At 39.9% G+C, this 22,823-nt stretch overlaps 1 protein-coding gene across 1 annotated transcript in view; it reads right to left on the bottom strand.

Moving 5' to 3' along the window:
- Positions 1 to 22,823, bottom strand: part of LOC137169912 (nesprin-2-like) — a 90,004-nt gene that overhangs the window by 1,659 nt on the left and 65,522 nt on the right. The window contains exons 92-109 of the mRNA XM_067573340.1: positions 20,770 to 20,892; positions 19,598 to 19,753; positions 17,032 to 17,190; positions 15,920 to 16,086; positions 9,869 to 10,031; positions 9,307 to 9,497; positions 8,784 to 8,934; positions 8,227 to 8,409; positions 7,358 to 7,495; positions 6,745 to 6,936; positions 5,265 to 5,550; positions 4,531 to 4,599; positions 2,932 to 3,029; positions 2,646 to 2,772; positions 1,889 to 2,091; positions 1,610 to 1,786; positions 645 to 773; positions 329 to 520 (exon numbers count right to left, since the gene is read on the bottom strand). Of these exons, the coding sequence (XP_067429441.1) occupies positions 329 to 520; positions 645 to 773; positions 1,610 to 1,786; positions 1,889 to 2,091; positions 2,646 to 2,772; positions 2,932 to 3,029; positions 4,531 to 4,599; positions 5,265 to 5,550; positions 6,745 to 6,936; positions 7,358 to 7,495; positions 8,227 to 8,409; positions 8,784 to 8,934; positions 9,307 to 9,497; positions 9,869 to 10,031; positions 15,920 to 16,086; positions 17,032 to 17,190; positions 19,598 to 19,753; positions 20,770 to 20,892 (2,904 nt within the window). The remainder of the gene's footprint in view (positions 1 to 328; positions 521 to 644; positions 774 to 1,609; positions 1,787 to 1,888; positions 2,092 to 2,645; positions 2,773 to 2,931; positions 3,030 to 4,530; positions 4,600 to 5,264; positions 5,551 to 6,744; positions 6,937 to 7,357; positions 7,496 to 8,226; positions 8,410 to 8,783; positions 8,935 to 9,306; positions 9,498 to 9,868; positions 10,032 to 15,919; positions 16,087 to 17,031; positions 17,191 to 19,597; positions 19,754 to 20,769; positions 20,893 to 22,823) is intronic.

A 22,823-nucleotide genomic window follows, 5' to 3' on the forward strand; every position in this document is an offset into this window, starting at 1 on the left:
AAAAACCCTCCAATCTTCTTATCTTTTGTCTACATTAAAATCAAATGTCAAAAATTGAACGTAATGATTTTTCATTTACATGTATTCATGCGACAGACACTTTTGTCCAAAGCAACATGCAAATGAGGTACAATCCAAGCTACAGTAGATCAAGGGAAAGCCTTGGAGAAGAGATGCCTTCACACTCAGTTCATGTTCCACCTGACTCAAGTGCGAAGTCATACATGACAGTGATGTGCAGTACAAGTTAAAAGTCTATAAAATACTTAATCCACAATGTTGGATCTCGCTTAAGGAAATCTTTCAAATGTTATGGTTTGATGTTTACCAGACGTTGTTGCAGGCTGCTCAGGTCCCGGGCCACTTGTCTCAGGAGTAGCTTCAGTTTGCTGCCCGTCACATGGAGCTTCTCCCGGGCCTCGTCGCTCTCCTCCGCCCCCTCCTCAGGCTGGAGCTGAGACCACAGAGCCTGGAGGGAGGCCTGCTGAGCCTGCCTGCCCCGCAGCTCCTCCTGCAGATCCTGCAGACCACAAACATCAGAGACAGTGCTGAATATCATCCTGGTATCAAGTACGTTCTACTCAAATAATACTTATTTTAGAAGCCTATAGTATAAGAATAACAAAGCAAGTGTATCTGCTTACAGTGAGTGTGCTGATGTGTTGTTGGAGGGCTCTGACGGGTGTTTCCGGATGATTGATGTCCACTGCGTAGCGTCTGCTCTCTGCGTGGGCCAGCCACAGCAGCAGAGAGTGGAGGGTTTCATGGAACTCCTGTATGATGAAGATTAAACGGTATTTTACTGTATGATGACTACGGTGGGAATCTGTCTCGGTACAGCGAACAACATGACTTTACCAAAACTATACCAACCTTATTAATGTGACTCCATAAGTTAATTGTGATAATGACCACAGGAATTATATTCAACACTCTAAAAATATTTCTGATTATCTTCTAAACTTTATCCAAGGCTTAAAAATCGGATGCAGTACATTTTCCTTAATTGCCTTTGGAGAGTTTGGGGTAATATGGATGTTGCTATAATATAATATTTTATGTATGACAATATTGTGAGATTTCTTGGTATTTTTGCCCATTTTCTATTTTTCTGGTCTTTCCATCAGTCAGACGTTGTGAACTAATAAATATTCCAGCAGTAAGCGAGACAGCGTGGGAAAGTTTTTCTCATTTTTCTCAAGTTGTACTTTCCTCCAACACACCTGGCGCATATATTCCGATGTGCAGAGATTTTTTTCAATTTCAGGAAGTCTGAATTTTTTTTAAAAAAAGGTAACGTATGAACTACCACAACCAACAGAAAAATTTCATCATGGTATGAGTCACTTTGCTAAAATGAGCAAAAATGAGCAGAATGTCACTGGGGCCACTACAGACATAATTACACTTATGAGTCATTATCTGGACAGTTGAAGGACTTTATTTTATAGTAGACTAATTAAAATTGGTATAGCAGCAGGTATAGTAGCATAGCAAGAGCAAAAGCTTTTTCAACTGAGAAAGTAACTCCTAACTCAAAACACCACAAGGCTTGGGGCTATATTATATATTTGAGATGTTTAATAGGATCCTTGCTGTTTCTTCTCACCTGGCAGCACATCAGAGTCTTTCTCAGACTGGTGTCCCACTGCTGGAGGCCCGTACACGCTCGGCTCCAGTCTCGATTCATACCAGCCAGTCTCTCCTGTTGCTCTGGGACTTCCACAGCCCGCAGGTTGACAGACAGCATGACAGACTTGTAGCGAGTAAACATCTTATGCATCTCCTGCAAGAGAGACGGTCATCAATAATATAGCTGTGAATATTCTGTATGTAAACAAACTGAAGACTTATCATCAGAACTGCTGTATTTGCTCTTAAATGTTACCTTAAGCTCTTTAGCTCTGGCTGCCATGTCGTCAATACTGCCTGCTGGGTCGGACCGCTGGAGGCGGTCTAGCTCCAGGATCACGTTTTCTAACCAGGAAGTGATGTCATCAAGGTCACGTGTGAGTTTCTGAGGCTCCTGAGGACCGGCGTGCTGGTCTCTCCTGGGCTGAGCCTGATGCAGCTCCCAGCGTTCAATCACACCTGAATACCAGTATCAACCATTAATGTACAATAATTTACTGTCTATGTTATCTGACAGACGCTTCAGTGTGCAGGAAACTCACCATTCATAATCACTGACCAATGGACATTAAGATTAACCATTTCCAAGCCGACAGTTTGTCAGATAGAAATGAAGAACAGCAAATGTGGCCAGTTGACAGATGATTTTTTAAACCAAAACATAAAACTCAAAAGATTACATCTGTAGTGTATTTATGATGCTTGATTCTCCTCTTAGATAGTTTACTTTTGAATTCTGTGTCATGGTTTAAAATGATTTTATTTTTCTGGTCTCATTTGCTGCTTTTAATCTGTCTGACAAGCTGGAATTAGTCTGTCCACAGGATCTGCATCACTATAACTCACAGCACCACCAGTACATAGAGATTAAATACAAGCTAATCTGTCCTTTGGTTTCCATTCATCTTTGTTCAGTTAATACAGCCAATCTGCAAATCTGTTAACACTCTCTTCAAATTTGCTTGAGGCGGCCAATTGAGTAAATCATGTTTGCGCACACATGCCTCTCTCACCTGACTGTTTGTCTGAGACAGACAGCCCTGTCAAACCGAACTCCTCCGGCTGCTCATCGTCATCCAGTATCAGTGAGACTCTTTTAATGTCTTCAATGCTGTCGCTGCACTGAGACATGAGACGCAGCTGGAGACAAAATAAACACAGTTAGTACTGACAGCGGGAGCAGCACACAGGCTGCACGCAGATTTGCTTGAAGAATTAATTCAGGTCAATTAAATACTTGAAAGATCACAGTTATTCTTTTTTTTTTTTTTTTTTAGATAGATCTTTTGTGAAACGTACATAGCCCTTCTTCAGAGGGGTGCTGGTGTGGGTGGGTGGAGCCTCAGGATGGCTCTCAGTTTCTGGATCTCCTGGTGAACGCCATCTTGGAGAAGCACCTGAAGAACAAACACACACAGGCTTCAATGAACAACACCCTGAGCTATGACAAGGTCCCTTCATCTAACACTGTTTCTTACCAAAAACTTCCAGTTTGCTGCTTATATGATATCTCCTAAATGTATTGACGGATAATAAATCATTACGTGATGGCATGATGCAGGTTATCAGGCTCTCAGCTTAGAAATTGTTGGTTCTGAATGTTTCTTGGTGGAAGTTTTTAGATTCTGGGACAAATACTGCAGACTTTTGCCATTTTTTGCTTGATTTTGGATCATAAAAACTCTTTCGCCAATCGCCAGGATATAGCATATAAACTCACTTAATGTCTCTGAGGAAAACATGCAGGTGTTGAAAAAAACACTGCAAACATTGCATGCCGACATGCAAAATTTCACCTTTCTGCAGACTGAATTCCAGCCCAAAGCCAGTAGAAATCAAGCCAGGTAATGATACCATCAAAGCAAAAAAATGACCTGCCCTGAGGAAATTGAAAAGCTTGTTATGCGTGTGGTGGTGTTTTGATCAGAAGGAAAGAGACACTGTGGCAGCAAGACCCAAGCAGGGCAGAATAAACAGAGCAATGTTTTCACACATTTGTAATATTACTGTGGACAAATTAGATCACAGGAAAGAAAATAAAGGCCAACTGCGTCTTGTTTTGTGTTGTAAAGCAATAAATCAGATTTCCCTCAAAACGCTGTCTGTTATGTGTCTGTCACACATAAATTCATCGTAGGGGCCAGTAAAGGTGGCCAATTTTCTCATTTATGGTTCTTACAATCATGACTAAAAACAAGTGGAGAAGTGTAGTAAAGGAGCAGGAAGATGCAGGTGAAGCAAAGAGAGGGAGAAAGAAAAATACCGATGGAGTGAGACGACGAGCAAATTAAGAGTAGAACGAAAGAGGGGGGAGGATAAAAGAGAGGATGTTGGCGGAGGAAGAAAGATGAAGAAGAAAGGGGCTGACGGTAACATAATAGATTGGACTGGTGGAAAAATAGGAGGTTTGAGGGGGTTAGACACACAAAAATGTATATGTGGAAAAAGACACACAAAGGCTGATAATAAGACAAAGATCCAAACTGTCAAAATCAGAGCAGTCGTTAGTGAAAGCACAGTGCTGTTTAAATTCCTTTTTGTGGTGGGAGGTATGAAGTCTAATAAAAATCCCACCAACGCTTTAAAGCTCAGAGACTTTCTACCTTTAATTACATTCCTGCCCTTGAGCATGTGTGTTTTGTACATTTTAGACGACATCGTGTCTAAAATGAAGCAAGCTTGCTTTACAAAAATGTGTCAAAACAAAAGAAAAATGCTGGATTTTCCAAACCACACAACGATACAGGAAACAAAATATCAGAGCAGCAGCGGTCCGACAGGCAATTAGGTGCAAGTGATACGTGAGCTGCTGAAAGATATTTGCTGGAAACTTATTTTGCCGTGATGAAGCGGTGAGCGGATTTATTATGCAGCGGATGAAGATGTACTTGTGCATACCCAATGAGGAAGCTCGTAGGGCCTCTGAGGCTTCAACAAGTTCCTCCTGGCTCTCAGTCAACTCCACCTCTGGGAGGAGAGAGGGGTCAGACCAGAGGTGTTTGGATGTCTGTGAGTGTGTGTGTGTGTTTTAGCTTCAACATCTCTGAATTTTCTATTAAATCAGACAGGTGTTGCTTTCATTTTGGTATGGCTACAAGAATAAAAAATATATAAAAAGAAATGTTAACCCGAGAGAGGTATTTCGTTATAATGAAATACATTCTCTTGTTATAACGAGAAACATTTTGCATGTCTCCTTTGCAACATCCATTTAAACATGACAGTAATGCAGCAGTAAACTACACAGAACAACGTTTTTATGTTATTGCTTCATCATGCACAAAAGTTGCATCTCGTACAAAGTTGTTTTTTAATCAACTATCAGGACATTTGACTTATTGTCGAGGTTTCTCAGATACGTTGAATAACATAAACAGGAATGCACAAAGGGAACAAAGAGCTCTTGATTTAGTTCCTAATATATTTTGGTTGAAAATAGGCTGCAGTCATTTCTGATGAAAAGTGATTCACTACAGTGAGTTGATTTAGAAGGTCCATTAGACCAACAGTCATCATTGGCTTTTTGACTTTTTAACATTTGAAACTCTTACATCAATAAAAACTAGGAAATGTAAGAGTGTGTGAACCTTTGCTGTTTTCTATATGTTTTTCCATGAGATCAGAAACTCTACCTGATGCACTGAAGTAAGCTCCTTCTTCCTCTTGTCCTTCCTCCTCCTCATCATCCTCATGTGATGATGACCCTCCAACGTCTCCGGTGTGGTCCCACTCAAGCGGCAGGGAGTCCACGCTCACCGGTGTCTCCCGCCCCGATCGCTCCAGGGGAGAGGTCAGCAGGTGGGTGGGTGTGGCCGGGAGGCTTCCTTGGCTCCGCCCGAGCCACGGCCGGCCAATCAGCTCCAAGCTTGACTCCAAGGAAAAGGTGGTGCTGGAGAGCTCGGGTTCTTCTGCAATCGCCTGAGGTGAAGAAATTGTAACAAACAGTTATCACCTATGAAAGCCAACAGTGTGGTCAGCCTGTGGTGTTTTCTTGTAAACAAACAAAAGTTTGTGTTTACATTCAGTGTTTCTCACCAAAACACATTATGTGTGTTCTTGAGATCTAAGAAACATGTAAACAGGATTTCCTCCCTCATAAAGCATTTGCAGCAGATATTTTTGATATTGTTAACAGCGTATTATTTACATTCATTCATTCATCCTGACTTTGTTGGCGTATTACTATATTTGTGGGCGTGTTATCACCACCAAGTGTCAATCAGCGGAGTAGCATGAAACCAACAGCGGGATGTGAATTAGAGCTGCAACGATGAGTCGATTAATCGGTTAGTCTATCAACAGAAAATCAATTGGCAACTATTTTGATAATTGATTTATCATTTTGAGCCATTATTAAGGAATAAAAAGCCAAACTTCACTGGTTCTAGCTTCTTAAATGTGACTATTTTCTGTCTTCTTTAGTCATCTGTGATAAGAGACCGAATGTTTCTGGGTTTTGGAATGTTGGTCGGGACAAAAGACATTTTAGTTGCATCTTGGGCTTTGGGAAACAGTGATGAACATTTTTCACCATTTTATAGACCAAACAACCAATTGACTCATTGAGAAAATAATTGACAGATTAATCGATAATGAAAATAACTGTTAGTTGAAGCCTTAATGTGAATTGTGCTGTCCACATGCTTGCACTGATACAAACAAACTAGGGACCCACTCCTAAAAACTTTGCTCCATAGCTACTAGTGGTCAGAAACTCCACAGGGTAACTTTAATGTATTTTTCTGTTGATGAAGTTTGGTTTGATTTGATTTTGACTTATTCTTTTTGAGAGTTTTTTCCCCCCAAAGTGAAGACATTTCCTCACTTTAAATGGCTTTTGGATTAAAAACTAAAGACAGTATGACGTCAACATCACAATTAGGATTATAGTCAGGTTAAAATGTGAAGTGAAACAAACCCAACTATCATCATGCAATTCACTAGATCTGCAAAGCTAGTTTAAAATAGCAAATGGAAACTGGTATGAACTGAACTGAGTGTCCATCTGCACTTTGTATAAAATCAGGAAAGGAGAAGTGAAAAACAGATTTTCCTGTTTGAAAAATTTGCATGAATCAAGTTCTAAATGGTAGAACGGATGCTCCGGCTCACCGGGGGCTGGCTGAGACGCTGGTGGAAGCGGACCAGTCTGCTGAAAACCTCCTGGCAGTAGGAGTGCAGCTCCTCCAGCTCGTCCTCTATCAGCGCAGCATCCTGTGGTGAGCTCTTCTGGATCAGACCCTCTCCAAACACAATCAGCCCGTCAATCCGCTCAGTGTTCAGGGTGATCTCCTTCTGGAAACTCTGCAGGGTTGGATGGAGAGAAAAGAAAAGAGTGTTTCAAAATCAAAACAAACCAAACACAGCTCCTAAAAGTATTAGTAGACACGGCTCTAGTCAATAAAGTGGAAGATAAACCTTCTAAAAAAAAAAACCCAATCACCCAAACTGAAGCCAGTGCCTTCATCATCTTAACATGCAGTTCTTCTAATGGCTGCAAGATGTGAACACCAAGAAAAACTGACTGAAAAAATATATTTTTCCACAAGACATCATGGTCTTAATAGATTATTTCTCCTCAAGAAGATATTAAGGCTTCAAAAGAAGAATGTTCAGATGACTGAAAATGAGAAATGAAGTGAGGAGAGCTTTTTCCTCACACAATGAGCATGACTCGTTGTGCTTCGTGTGGTGGATATGAAACAGGTGTGAGCTGTGTTCTCACATTGAGCTGCTGTATCTTGTGATGGACGTCGCTCTCTGAAAAGTGTTCGACGTTGGTGAGCTGCAGGTCCAGCTCTGTCAGCCACACCAGCATGCTCTCCCTGGTGCCTTCGAATTCCTCCCTCTGGTTGGTAAAATACTGGAAGAAAGATGAGATAAAGAGGTTGAATAGAGCAAAAAGATAACACCGGCATGTTTTAAATTAACTTAATGTAACAGAGAAGTTCATCCCCTTTAGACTGTAACATTAAAATATTTTCCTCAGTGGATAATTGGTTGAAAATAAAACATAAAAACAAAAGGGAATGATATAAACAGTGTGACAGAGAATCAAGACTTTGGAAAATAAGCTGGTTGATTCTGATTTCTTATCAATTCTTCAAATGGCATTCATACCCTGTAAATTTCACACACTAAACAGAAGATTTTTCTAAAAAAAAATATGCTGCTTTCAAATAATCCTCCATCATTAATTTTCTTGTTTTTAAAGAATAATAATAAAAGAGATAAACTCTTATAAGAGAGCCAGTTTAACCATTTTTTTATTTTATTTTCATAATGGCAAACAGGTTCATTCATTAATTAGATATGATGCAAAGAAGTCCTTGAGCGAACACATACATCACTTTATGCTTAAAATATGTAAGTGCAAACTGTAGATGACACATATTAGCACTAATTCACCTGACAATCTGTTGCTCTGTCACATGCATGATGCTATTTTTAAGTGCATGCGTGCTCGTTAAAGATAAAAGTGTTGGAAGAGAAATATAAACAGGAGGTTGTGGTAATGACTTATTATCCTTTCATTACTAGTCTCATACATTTTAAAGAGCTGTGGTGAGTCATCTCCTCTGTCCTGTAATGTACCTTGAGCCTGCGGAGGATGGCGGCTACTCTGCGGTGCAGCGTGTCCCAGCGCCGGTTGCCTTCATGGACCATGGCTCTGAGCTGGCTGGCGCGGTCAGTGCGGTTCTCCCTGGCCAGGCGGCGGTACTGGTTGTTGACTAGTTCTAGCTGGGTCAGACGCTCATGAACCTGCCTTTGGAAACCCTAAAGAGGAAAGAAAAAAGAAGGGATGAAGCATTAGAGAGGAAAGATCATGGCTCCAAATAATAAGTCTATAAACAAAGTCTGTTTTAATGCCATTAAATGTTTTTCATGTAATGGCATGAAATGATTATTTTTCTTTTGTCTAACTGAACAGACACCAGAAAGCAGATTGAGAAAAAAATGTAAAAGAGATCCATGACAATGATTAATCAATCTTTTAAGAAGTGGAGACTGATTTCTGGAAACTCTGAGGAGAGTTTTTGTCTTTTGAAGCCATAAATAATTCAGTCACACATATTCATTTGCGAAACAATCAAGCAATCAAAACAAAGCTATTTGTTATATATTATTTCTCTGCCAGCTTCACAACTGACCTCAAATTTCTTGAGCTCCTCCTTGGCGACAGTGTAAAGGACGTCTCCGGAGTTGGGGTTGGCTGCAGTTCGCTCTGCCATCTTGAGCCAATCCTCAAACCGTGAGTAGTCGTCGAGGAACTTGTTCCAGAGTCTCCACGTCTCCTCGATCCTACAAGATGACATCATACTGGAGTTGAAGTCCACTGAGGAGGTTATTCTGTCATTTTTTTTGCTATTTATTTATCATCTACAGTCATCTGAGTGATGATTCTGATCTTAATGAAAATGACTAATTTGGTTAGAAATCAACAAAATGGACTGAGATTCTTGACTGCAGATTGATCAGATGTGAAAAATGATGTATAGAATATAATAATCTGACAATATATAGTAATAACAGTAATAATAGTGATAGCCAAAGACTCTAAAGTTCTCCTATATGTTTGACATCTTCAAAACATGTTTGCATGTAAGGATAAGGGTATGCACTTATCTGACTGATTTAAATGTGTTGAACAGTGTGTGTCTGTCTTATTCCCACCTGAGCCTCCTGTCCAGAGCCATGGCACAGATGGTCCTCCAGCGCTGGTCCAAGCTGCGGCTGGTCTCCTGCAGGGAGTCGCTCTCCGCCTCGATGCCGCCAGCAGCATCTTCATCCCGCAGCAGAACGTCGCACAGACTGAGCACCGACGCAACGCCTTCTGTATGCTGCTCAATGTCTCTCTGCAGCTCCTGGACAGACACGAGGACAGACATTGCATCAGTGCACACCAGTGAGATCATCTGCTAAACATCAGTCCACCGAGCACGGGGCACCGCATGAGACCACCACTCCCAAAATTAAACAAAGGACAGATCAATATGAATTATTAATCATAAAGAGACATAGAGAATGAGAGGGAACCAGGAAAACAAAAAAAGTGGGTGAGGATATACATAATTAAATGTAACAATAGAAAAAAACAAACTAGCTATATAGATGAAAGAAAGGAGACAACACAACTGGAAAAAAAATCAGATATAGAAAGAAGAACGAAACAAATAAACAAATAAAATAAAGACAAACAAATAAAAAAAATCTAACAAAAAGACTGAACCAATACCTGCTGCTCGGCCAGCCTCCTCTGGATCTCCTGGTGGTGACAGACGCTGTAGGTGATTGGTCTGGACAGCTCGGCCTCGATGCGGGAAAGCCACGAGCGGAGGTTACTCATGTTCTTATCCAGCTGCTGCATCGTCACCAGAGTCTCCTTCAGCTTCCTCACCCTAAACACACACACAAACACACAAACACACACAGGCTGATGTATAAAACTGTCCAAATTTCATACTCAGCAACTCATAATGAAGCAAACAAACCTACATGAACAAAGAGTTTCCTAATTTTTTTAGCCTGTGACTCATTAATATGACATAATGTCTACCTGCGACCCATCATCAGAGATTAAATATGTGTTGGGGTTGTGATCAAATCAACTGAAAAGTGATTAATTAATATTGAAAAAAAGCTTGAAAGGCTTTAAGATGTTTATGATGTTTTAGCTCTTATTCTATTTTAGCTTATTTTTATTTTCTATTTAAGTTTTTTTAAATTGTATTTAAATGTCTTTTTATAATGTGTTTCTTTTTCATTTTGTCTTGATGCTTTTTATGTTTTGCCAGTGCAGTGCCCGTTCAAAACATGCCTGTTCAGAACGGGCCGATTGTTTGGCCTCCAGTGTTGCTGCTTCGACGCACAGAAAAATTAATATTGTTGATGTGAGGTGTGAATGACTATATACACCAACAACATGAAAGAAACCAATACTCTATTATACACAGATGTTATAAATAATAAGTACTTTAATAGTACATAAATGTTTTTTTTCTCATTTCAAGTCAAATAAGGGCTGCATTTAAAAATAAAATGCAAAACAGAGAGTTTTTGAAAAAATGTGCATCTTAAAATAAAGTGGATCAATCATAACTGGGCTCTTAGATCATTTATTTTCTGTGCCTTCAGTTTGGATTGTAGTGGGTATGTTCTTGTCTGATAGTGGCGCTTCACAATCGCCACCGTCTCAGAACATGTGAGACATAGTGGTTTTGAACAGCCTGTGAGAAAAATGAACATAATCTCCATTCATGATTAAAAGCTCTGTTTTCACTGTCTACTTTTATTTTCAGAGCACACCATGTGAAATTACTTGTCTTACCAGCTTATTTCTATGACTGTATTCTCTTGTCTCGTTATGTGCTTATCAGAATGCACAGATTTGATTGGCTGAGTAGCATCATATGAGATGATTTACAATGCATGCAACTGGTCTGTGAGTTTCATGGACTGCTAAACCAGTGCCGTACAAGCCCCCCAGGAAGTGCGATGGGCTTTGAAGCCAATTTAACATAGTGGCCAAACCGTGGAATTACAATTCCCGGGTCCAACAAGGGCCCAAAAAGCATTTTTCACGCACACAATCATTGGAAAAGGAGTGGCTGTAAAATGGTAGATGCATTTTTTTGAGCCTTACAAGCCACGTGAAATGACTCGTTTCACTATCAGAATTTGATCCATTCGGTCCGATAACGTCTGGAAAGTCTAGAAGAGCTGCACGATTGAATTGTTTTATCCCCATTCAAGTTAGCCGGAGGGCTAAACCAGATGTTAGCTGTCTCAGCCGGTGGAAGTCTCTGTGAGCACGTTCTATGGATGTATGGGGCCCCTCTGGATAATTTCTTCACAGCGGGAAGTGGCTTTTTTGGCTTCATATGCCACTGAGCAACTTTGATAGGACTGAACGGAGCCCTGCGTCCGACGCTGTATGCAGTTCTCTCTATACATCCATTGCGCCGTAAAGACTAGAAAAGCTGCGCTGGTTAAAATAGCAACACTCTGTCAAAATTTACTAATTCTCAATAATTTATTGGTTATAATGAGCTTACACGCGACATTGCACTTCCTTGGGTCCTCAGCAATACACCTGCCAAGTGTGAAGTAGATCAGATGAATGGTTGTCAAGAAAAACGAAGAACAGACAGACTGATGCTCCTTCCTTTATAGTTAGATGTAAATCACTTTAAATTGCCTTGTTGTTGAAATGTGCAACACAAATAAATGTGCCTTGACTTCTGCTTCCCTGCACTGTTAATTGTCTTGTGCCCCTCAGATTTATATTATGACCCCTTGTGGGGTTGAGACCCACTGATCTAAGTCTTTGTGATGTTTATTCTTTAAGACTTAATTTAACAGAAAAGACAAAAAAAGAGAAAGAATAAGACAAAAAAGGAAAAGAAAAAGATTTAAAAAAGAAGACAAAAAAGAGACTGACAGTCCTTTCCAAAAGAGATGTAAGAATGAAAAAATATAATTATAAAAGAAAGACAAAGAAAGAAAAAAAAGACAAAAAGACAGAAAAAACAAAGAAAAAAGAAATAGATAAAAGAAAAACACGAAGAAAGGAAAAAGACAGGAAGAAATAAAAAAGAAAAAGACAAAGAAAAAATACAGAAAGAAAAAAATAAAAAGATGATATAAGAAAGAATGCAGAAAGAGAGAAAAAAGATAAAAGACACAAAGAAAGAAAGTCAGTTATAGCTTCTTTATTTTCTTTTTTTCTCTCAGGTGTCTCACACTAGAACTTCCAAAGTCACCATGGCAACGAACCCTCTCGTGAACACACACACACACCGCCACACTGACTGGTGTCATAGCAACGCATGGCATAATAAAAGCTCTCTTCTGGGGCTTAAAAGCCTGAAGTGTGCCCCATTTGGGAGTTTGAGTCAATTTCCCCATTTGATCCTTCCTCTCCTGTTGAGGTCCAGCAGGGCCTGTCAGGGCTGAGAGGGAGACGCTCTCTACCAAAATAATAAGCTCTAAAAACAGCTCTGAGTGTAAGTGGCAGACCGATGAATGTATGAAAGAGGCCCAACAGATGCAGGACATTGGGCGATTGAAGATAAGTGAGTGTGTGGATGAGTGAGTGTCCTTTTAGATCTGTTCTTATGAGGTCCACTTTGAGTTTTAGACTTCAGAGTTAGAATCCATGAACGGTATTATAGAAGGTTATGTTGTACAGTAGGGTAGTGATAAGTATTGGGGCCTCAAAACATTTTCACTACCAACCGAAATATGTCATTAATACGAATTAAAGTATTAAAAACTGTCAAGTGGCAAATTTGCTCAGAGGAATATTCATCTTTACAAACAGTTTGATTCAACAGTTTCTGATTAAAATTATGATTTTGCTACTTTTAGACTGGACTTTATTTAGGTAAAGTTCTTGTATGGCCTCTTGTGCTAAACCACCTTAAACATTTGAGTTCGGCCTCTTTAGTTAAATATACAAGACTTAGAGTCTACAGCCACAAAGATATCTAGTCATGAACCACAGTACCGGACAGTTTGAAATTTTGACCTGATGAGGGCTAGATGAAATGTCAGGGAATCACCAAAGTTATTAGGAGTCATTGCCAGAGGACCATTTGACCACTTGTGTAGCAAATTTCATGGGAACAAAATCCATATCATGTTTTGGTCTTTGTCGCTTGTCATACTGAGTGAGTACTGAGTCAAGTGTCAAAATTGGTATCAACTGGTTGGTCTGAGTCTGTTTTCTTTGATCACATATTTCCTAATCTAAATCATACTGTAACTTTACTAATTTAAGTCAAGACAATAAACTTTAAACAACACAAAAAGGAGGTTGTAGGGAAAAAAAACATTCAAAAATAAAGGTATAGAACTTTTTTTTGCTATTGCTACTAAAACTCGTGTGTTGTATTGGCACCAGTATCAAATTTCATACGATTCCCAGCTCTTGCAGTCAAAGTTTGCACATAATGTGTGCAGTGGAAGTTTCTGTGTGTAATTCATGTTCATGTTTCAGGCTTTGTGTTTATGGTTGTGTAATAAAGACAAAGTACAGTCAGTGTAAATTATGTCCAGAAAATACTCTTCCTCTCTGCAGATACAACCATCCTAGTCAACTAAATTGTCTCTTTCTCTCTTTCACCCCCTCTCTACCTCTGACAGCCTAACAAAGGCCAGCAGCCTCATGTGGAGGCCCAACAAAGACACAAAACCCGGTCAGGGGTCCACGCTGAGGAAAAAGGACAAGAGGAGAATGGATGGAGAAAACGGGGGAAAAGAGAGCTGGAGGATAAGTGAGGATATATGGTTGGAGAACAAGTTAACAAAGTACAGCCAGCTGCAGGAGGGCTTAAAGTTTCTCAGAGACTTAACTACTGACATTTACTCTTGTCACTATAATTATATAGCACTTTATTGTACATTTGGTTTTTGAGTATTTCTGGGATGCTGTCATTTACTTTAACATAATTATGGTCTGACTTACCATTGTCTTTATAAGACAATGGATGATTGTCTTATAAATCAATCATCTATTACAGAGTGCATGTTTTTTGGGTATCCTACTCCATTACAGATTTATCAAATTGAACTTTCTCCACTTGGAAAAATTTCTAGTTTCCTAATTATTTCTACTTTTTAAAGCTGTAGTGACAAGCTCACAGAGAATTAACACCCAAATATGCAGTTACCCTTGGCTCTAGTCAGCTTTTTAGCTTCTTTAAGATCATTGTTGTGGTCTGCATTGTTTTCGGTAAAAACTCCGATAAACTCACTGTACACTATACCTGCCCAGCATCAAATGGCAGACAGAGTTAGCAACAAGCTGGTGAACACAGGGGAGCATTTAGCAGCTAAAGAGACAGATATTTCCATCAAGAGTTGGTGGAAACAAAAATTGAGCTAAAAAGGAGAGTTAATATTGGAATTCACCAGGTGGCCAGAAAAATTACTCCAAATGAATGTAATGCTGCTCCATGTCTGCTGGATGTGTACATAGGAAACTGTTTGCTAACAAGTTCACCATATCAACTACAGTACGTCAATGTTGTGTTTACAGCTCATTTCTGCTCCCCCATGTGGTGTTATTTCAGGTTTAAAGAACTTTGAGGCTATACATTTATCACTATTTTTATTCTAAGACTGAATCAAATAAAGTGTAATGTGAAAGGGCTTCTTTTCAGTGACAATGCTACCACCCAACCCTTTAGTCCAGTTGAGCTTCTTAGCCCACTTTAGCTCATTGTTGTGGTTTTAAAGGCCGCAAATTTACTGTGTAGCTCAGTGTCATTGCTTTCAAGCACCCCATTTCTACAGTAGCAACGGCAGGAAGCTGTAGTAATAAAAAAATCCCAGATAAACCCACAGTTGGCTACCTGCCCAGAACCAAAAGACAGAAAGACAAAGCTAGCAAGAAGCCGGTGAAGAAAGTCGAATATTTAGCAGCTTAAGAAACAGATATTTATCTCAGTGCAAATATTGGACTTAGGTGGCTACAATCATCAATCATTCCAATGTGATGATAATGTTCCTCTGTGTCTGCTGGACGTGTAACTCTGGTGGTCTTCTTCTCCCTTATGGCCAAAAGTCCATTAATTCAGTTCTATAATACAGCTATTCCCTATCTTGCCATGTGTGTCCCCTAAAACCTGCTCATGGAATTGTTAAGGGGACCCCACTTTGAGAATCACTGATTTAATGCATGCCGACAGACTACTCCCCTCCTCCTCCCAGCCCCCCTCCCCAACATCATCCCACTCTAACAGACTTGAAAACACGGGGGGAGTCAGTGTGGACATGGAGACATATGGTACTGTCTGAGATTTAGCTTTTCTTGGTGGTGTTGGGGGTGGGTTTGGGGTGAAGTCTGTATCTCCTGCTCTTCCACAGGACTGTCCATCTGTCAGAGGGGGGTCGGGGGCAGTAACAGTTCATCATCGCAGAGGCTTAACCTACAGTCTATGTTGTACTTTAGAAGCCATGTATTCCTGACAGCTGCAGAGCACGGCTAACACAACAGCAGGTGGATGGATCCACATTAGGACTATTGTTTAATTACAGGCTCCCAGTTAAAGCCATTCAGTGCTTAATGATGCTTTTTAATGTAGAGTGGGACTCTTACCATTTGCCTTTGAAATGTGCTCTCTAACTAATATCCACACAAATTTTCACTGTTAATATATACATTACATGATATGTTTCTGTGTCTTTTGGAAAGTGCCTATTTGATACAAATGCACATATGAATATACAGTAAGTGGGAGACCAAACTCCTCCGTACAGCCTCATCTGTAGGTTTACTCACCTGGCCTCGATGTGGTTGAAGAGGTTGTGCCAACGCTGGTTGACCTCCTGCAGTGAGCCGTGAACCTGGGTCTGCTTGGCTTCATCACTGGCTAACAGTAGCTGTTCTCCCAGCTGCTTCAAGTGGCTCTTATTCTCACTGAACAAATTAATTTCCTCCATGCAGTCCTAAAGAGGCATGACATGATAAGATTATGCTGTTTCACACATCATGTCCTGAGCAACAACAGGCAGGGAAACTTCAAAAATAACATTAAGTATTAAAGTTAACATAGTGTGTGGATTTCATATGCAGATTTTCAGCAATGTTATTACATACAATATATGATTTAATCCCTGTATAACATGGATACATTGCAGCTGCACTTTCAAATGGCAGTGAGACATAATTTCTAGAAATATTTCATCATTAACATCCAGTTATTGTAAAGCATTAAATTAGTAAACAGCAGGCTGTAGGTTTACTGAGCTGGCCAATCTGCATGTTTTTTTTTTTTGCTTTTTTTTTTACATAATCCTGTCTATTGCAGCTTTAAAAATGTGGATTTTAGTTCAAACTAAACAGGGATGCTTCACAGTCTCGAGAATGCACCTGTTAACAGCAGTCCGTTATCAGCAGGAAGTGACTTCAGATATTAAAATCATTAAAGCTACTATAAAGTGCTGCTAATTTTCTCTACTAACAGCCCCAAAACAGATCCTGCAGAAAATCCTGCAACGTTCAAACCAATTATTATCTTGTTGACTAAATGAGCATGCTTCATGATGAGACAGGAAGGTACAAAAGGCTTTCAGTCACTGAAAGGACAACTGTTGTGTATGAACAAAGGGCAATCAGCCCTTTCATTCCTGGCCACCATCTGTTATAAATAGAAAAGTGTATGTATGGATTTTAATCATACCTACACAAGTGGTATCTATGCCCTGATTCATTGTGGAATTACACAGAATGTACATTGTGTTATTGTTGGGAGTAGTGTGAAAATACTGTAGAATCACTCATAAAAGTGTGAATACAATGTGATATGAATGAGATAATACCTGCATACAACTATACAAAAATGTGTTCCTGTATTTGGGTGGGAAGATATTAATATTCCTTAGATCTCGTACCTTCTTCAGCTTCTCCACCATTTCCTCGATGCTCAGATCGCCACTGTAGCACACCTTGTTCTCCATCTGAGTCAGCCAATCACAGAACTCTTTGTTCTTGTCATTGAAGATGGTCCAGGCATTGAGGCGATCTGCGATTTCCTGCCTGCGCAAGGATACCTGGGAATAGTCAAAGGGGTAAAATTGGCATTAAGCAACTTTGCACACATGAAGCCCGGGAGAGAAATCTTTATAAAATGTGAGTGTAGAATGTTAAATATCAGTACAATGATTTCATGTTGAGCAGACAGGTACCCTTACACATGAACAATTGTGTTCAGGTGTAATTTTAAGAGCCGTTAGCATGCTTCACTTTAAAAGGAATAAAGATCATTATAGTGCAGATGCTCATTGGTCAGTGCACAAATACAAACTTTAACCAGATGGTTCAAAGAGTTTTGCGGATTCTGGAAATGTACTGTTTACTGTTAAGCTTCAAACATGCTGCAGGCAGGTAAGCAAATAGTAACAGTAATGCCAGTAGATTTTGACTTGAAATTCCAGTCAAGTCTGAATGATGGGTCTTTGATAAGGTACTTCCTGATATGTATCCAGGAAACTCTGAGAACTAATTTTAATACACAACAGTATGTTTTGTAGATATGAGTGTGGTGCACGGGAGCAAATTAACTGGTAAAATACATGTAAGAAAAGTTGACATAAATTTCAAAATGCATTTTTTTTAACTTTTTTTTTTTTACACAAAATTTCATATATAAGTGAGTAAAATAAAGTCAGATGAACTGAATGGAAGCAGTAGGGTCATTTAATCTCTCACATTAATCGCAGTAATCAAGTGAATTGAGAGATATCCTCAAGAGATTCTGGCTGTTTGATAAAATTAACAAGGTCCATTTTCCTAATGACAGCTTAACATCCCATTACACAGCCGGGGAGGGGGCTGATGATCTTTTTGAGGTTCAAAGGGGCCTGTTTGAACCGGCTATATTTTACTGTTCAGTGGCATTTATTTGATTTAAATTAGCCCTGCTTTGGTTTTAATGTACTAACACTGCTGGGCCTTTTGGACTCTGGAGTATTTAGGGTGCATTGTGAGCTGCTGTCACCCTGTGAGGACTTTGTGCTTCCCTAGGAACAATGGAGCCTGTCCCCTGAATCCCTTTAGCCCAGCCAGGCCATCTGCTCATCGGACCCATTCCAGTGGCTTCCCCCCCACCTACAACCTGTTAACTGGCGTGCAGAGGAAGCTGTTGTGGCTCAGATCCATGGCCCCTGGCCATGTTAGGAATGAATACAAATGAAAAATCTTGTGTGCTTAGTTGGTTTGTGCCTTCTCAATAACCTCACTTAATATTTTTTCCCTCCCAATTTCACAATTTGGTAAAAGCTTGTCATAAAAAGTCCATTTTATAATAGACACAGTATATAATGTGTCATATCAAACTTATATAAAACAATTAATTTATACTGTATGCATGTAGGCTGTTTTATTTGGTAATATTATTAATATTATTATTAATACTCAGTGTCTGGTAGGTTTTTCCTAGAAGAAATCCTCTGGCCTACACAAAGTTAATGTTTCAGATTTGTTTTCGGACAAATTTAAGAGGAATTGAGTGGTTGGGATGAGCAGCTGTTGTGGTTGTACAGATAACAAAAAGAGTGCTATGTACAGAACCCAAAACATCAACAAAAAACCCTGATGATTGTATATAGTGGCATTCTATGAATCCCAGTAACTCCTGCCAAGACAGGAGCGGGTGGAAGCATCCAGTTGAACTGAGGACCCAATTAGCACGAGTGCAAATTATCACTTAACCGTAATAACTGACAGAAATGTCCCAAGCATGTCATAACCGTTGGTTTCTCAAGAACAAGAGTGCGTTTGTGTTTAAGCCAAAAGACTTAACTGTAGGAATTTGAGCCTGCGTGCGTATACAGCAGAGCTACTTTCACCAATAATGCAGATACAGAATTAACAGTCTGTTCTTTTCAGAGTTTCATGTGATTGCTCAGCCAGCACAGTGAGTCTGAGTCTAGTCAGGAGCTCATGACAACCTGTAAGCAGTCAACCGACTATTTCAAAACATTTGAATAAACAGCAAAAAAGGCTTCAGATTTCTTTACATTCTGATAAAACCAGAGAAAAGACCACTTTAAAAACTCAATCAGAAAAAGACTTCACTTTTGCAGTAGAAATGTTAAGAAGAATGAATTTGTCTTGTAGGGAAACAAGTTGCTCAAGTATTAACAACAGGACAATGTGTTGTAGTTTTCCCTCCATGAACCTACACATGCTGGCTCTTTTATCAAACAAATGAGTGTGTGTATATGTGTGTGTGTGTGTGTGTGAGTGTGTGTTCAGTCCCAGCGGTGCAGAGGCTTTGTGCTGCTGGTCACCGCCAAGAAACCACTGGTGGCAACTTATCCCTCCTACTCCCCCCCAATCCTCTCTCTCTCTCTCCACCTGCACCATCTGAAATCTTTCCACTTTCTCTGGTTTGTTTTATGGCCTCTCTCTCTCTCTTCCTCTCTCTCTGTTTCCTTCTTTTTTTTCAGTTCTCACCTTGGTACACAGCTCTTCCCATTGCCCGTGGAGTTGCTCCAGCTGCTGCTCCAGCAGAGCAGAGTCACCGGCCACGACATACTGGGACATGTCCGTCTTCATGGTGGCCAGTTCCCTCAATTCACTGGCCAAATGCTGCAGAGAGAGGTCCGTCTTCTGCATAACACACACACACACACAAACACACACACTTAAACACTCGGTCAGACAGCCATGAACGAGCTGTGTGCACACGCTTCTCTTCTGACTGTTTCTTGCTCTCGTTCGCTCTGACTGTCCAGATTAAAGGGCTGTGGACAGGACAGGGGGAGGGTAGTAGGGGTAGAAAGGGGGAGGGGAGTGAAAGCATGGGGGTATTAAATAAGGGAAAGGGGGGTAAACTCAGAGGCGCACTAGTGGGATGGGGGGTAGATACTGATGGAGTTGAGGGGTGGGGGAAACTTTGGCCAGCTTTCCGACCAGCTCGGTTTTCTTCCAGCAGATTAATGCTGGTGATCTATTTTAACATCTACTAAACTATTATCTTCCATACTTCCACTGCAATTTCCCTCTTGCAGACTGGTGGATCTATTTTTTTCATGACAAGTACTGTAAGGTGTCATTATTATAGGTTGTCACAAAGCTAAGTCATTGCTTTCCTGCAAAATAATACATAGATACAAAGATTTAGGCTTCGGATGCAAATTTTGCGTTTTTGAAGAAAGTTTGTCCTCACTTGGGTCCTGCTCTGGTAATATAAAGAGACTGTCTGATTGGTTTCCTGTTAAATGATTTGCTCTGGTGCTTCAGGCAACAGTTAGCACAACAATACTGTAAATTACAGTTATAGCAAAATCACATATTATGTTTAAACTTTAAGAGTAAAAGTAACAGCAATTAAAAAAAGTCACTACTCATTACTGACAGATCAGTTTCTTTACTTTGGATAATGTAAATGGTCTACTACCACTCAATATACAGTGGTGTTGTCATACAGCAACAGAGTCACCAATCTACTGTCAACACATGGATAATTTTGGTGAAGGGAAAGTTGGTAAGTTCCTAAAAATGTTGTGTGTGTCTTTAAAAAGTAGGTTATGAAACTTATTTGCATCCCATAATGAATAAGTAGTGGGTAGAAATACTAATTTTTCAGCCCTGTATTTAAACACCTGCACAAACGTTCTGATCACCTGAATGAACGTCTCTTCCTCAGAGTCCTCTGGCCTTTTAGGCAGCTGCTTCTTCAGCCTGGTCTTCAACTCATCCAGTTCAGACATGATGTTGGTTATCTCATCTTGACATTGTGTCCACTTCTACATAAACAACAGAATACATTAAAAGAGGATCTCTAAAGTCTAACAAACATCTGACACATTATAACCAGCATTGTTTAACTGTAAATACCTGGGGTACTATAACAACCTCTGAATTATATCAGATTAAATAGGAAAAACATCAATAATACATGCTATTGTTGATTTCTCTGTTGCATTTACAATAAAGGGATGAGTAACAAACAAATGTGCCTGCTAAAAATGTATTTGTAAAACTCTATAAGGCAGAATTGTGTATGCCATCATAGTTCTTCATTTTTTAATATTCCCAGAAACTCACAAATTTCCACATACAAATGTATTTAACACTCTATCTGCATATAATAAGGTAGGCCTTTGTGATTGAAGTCCATCAAACAGAAGGTAGCTTAATACGTCAAAAATTTAAATGAGCAAAACCAACAATTTATTCCTACAAATCTTCATTCACTTGACCAGTATTTACTGAGGTCAGTCTCTTGTTATCAGTCCCACTGCGTGCGTGAACGCTACTCTCTGTGTGATTTTTGACACGATGCTCGGAGGGATTTCCTTTTCCCCGTGTGGATCCTGTTGAGCTTAAAGGGGTTAACACAACTTTTCCTGACCTTGCTGGGTGCCTAAACAATCCATTGTTTTAATGAACACAGCTCATGACGCTGGGGAGCAGTGGGACAATGGTGATCAGTCATAGCTTGGAGCCAAAAGAAGCTACAAAGATTCACTCAAAATATCAGCCGTGTCACTCAAAGAATTAACAAATCTGTGTTTGTCAGCCTTGAATATGATGTCGATTTCTCTTTTTTCTCCACAGGAAAACAATGAACAATCTCTGTGTGGACAAGCGGTGTGCTCCTTTAATTTTATTTTTATATTTTATTAGATTCTCTGTCTTTCAGTGTCTTACTGTACAATATATGTGCACTGAACTGTGCAGTGATGGAATGACAGGGACAGACACTGGTAACCAGCTGTCTCTGGATGTGGATCATAGCTAGATTTGAGCTGCTCTTTCATCCCTCTTGGTAGGAGCTCTGTGCCAGGGCAACACACCAAGTCCCCTGTGTGTGTGTTTGTGTGTGTGTGTGTGTGTGTGTGTGTTTGTGGCATCAGGTCCTGGATATGGGTCATGCAAAGCTGACCCCCCTACTCCCAAGTTAATACTGTAACACATGCTCTTCTTTTGGATTTTGTCAGTTCAAAGCTGTACTCTTCTATACGCTGATAAATTGCTTCAGATTAAGAATTAACAGCAGCTGTAAGGGCAACTAACTGGTTTTCAACCACATCAGCAGCTGAAGATCTAATATCTGCGATATTTTAAAAAAAAGTTTTTGATTTTCTTTTTTTAAGTCATTTAGTTAAAGGGGATGTATGATGCACATTTCTAGGTCTATCTTTATATTCTGGGGCTCTACTGGAATATCTTTGCATGATTTACAGTTTAAAAAACTCCTTATTTATCTTATACTGGCAGTTTATGCAGTCCCTCAGTTCAGCCTCTGTATGAAACAGGCCGTTTTAGCTCCTGTCTCTTTAAGGCCCCCCTCCCGATAAGCCCACTCTGCTCCGATTGGCCAGCTGCTGGCGTCTCCGGAGGCTCCGTAAACAAACTATAGTAGTAGGATTTTACTTCTTTTTCTCATTCTTTACTCAAAATAGAAACTTTTCAAAATACATCCGTACACGTTTAAACCTGAATCTGATCTGAAAGGGTTAGGGAAGTAGAGGTAACATTGTAAACAAAGCGTTCAGAGCAGACTGAAGCCCTGGCTTTTAACTCTGCAGAGAGCACATGTTCAGCTCAAGTTTTGGAACTTTGACCATGTTTAATAAGACATCCAACATCATAACAGCATAAAAATAACAGAAAATCAAAAAGCACTAAGAAGCCAAAGTTGACTCTGTGGACATTTCCAGAAATCAACAAG

Source organism: Thunnus thynnus, chromosome 18 (assembly GCF_963924715.1).
Source record: "Thunnus thynnus chromosome 18, fThuThy2.1, whole genome shotgun sequence".
Taxonomy (NCBI): Eukaryota; Metazoa; Chordata; class Actinopteri; order Scombriformes; family Scombridae; genus Thunnus; species Thunnus thynnus.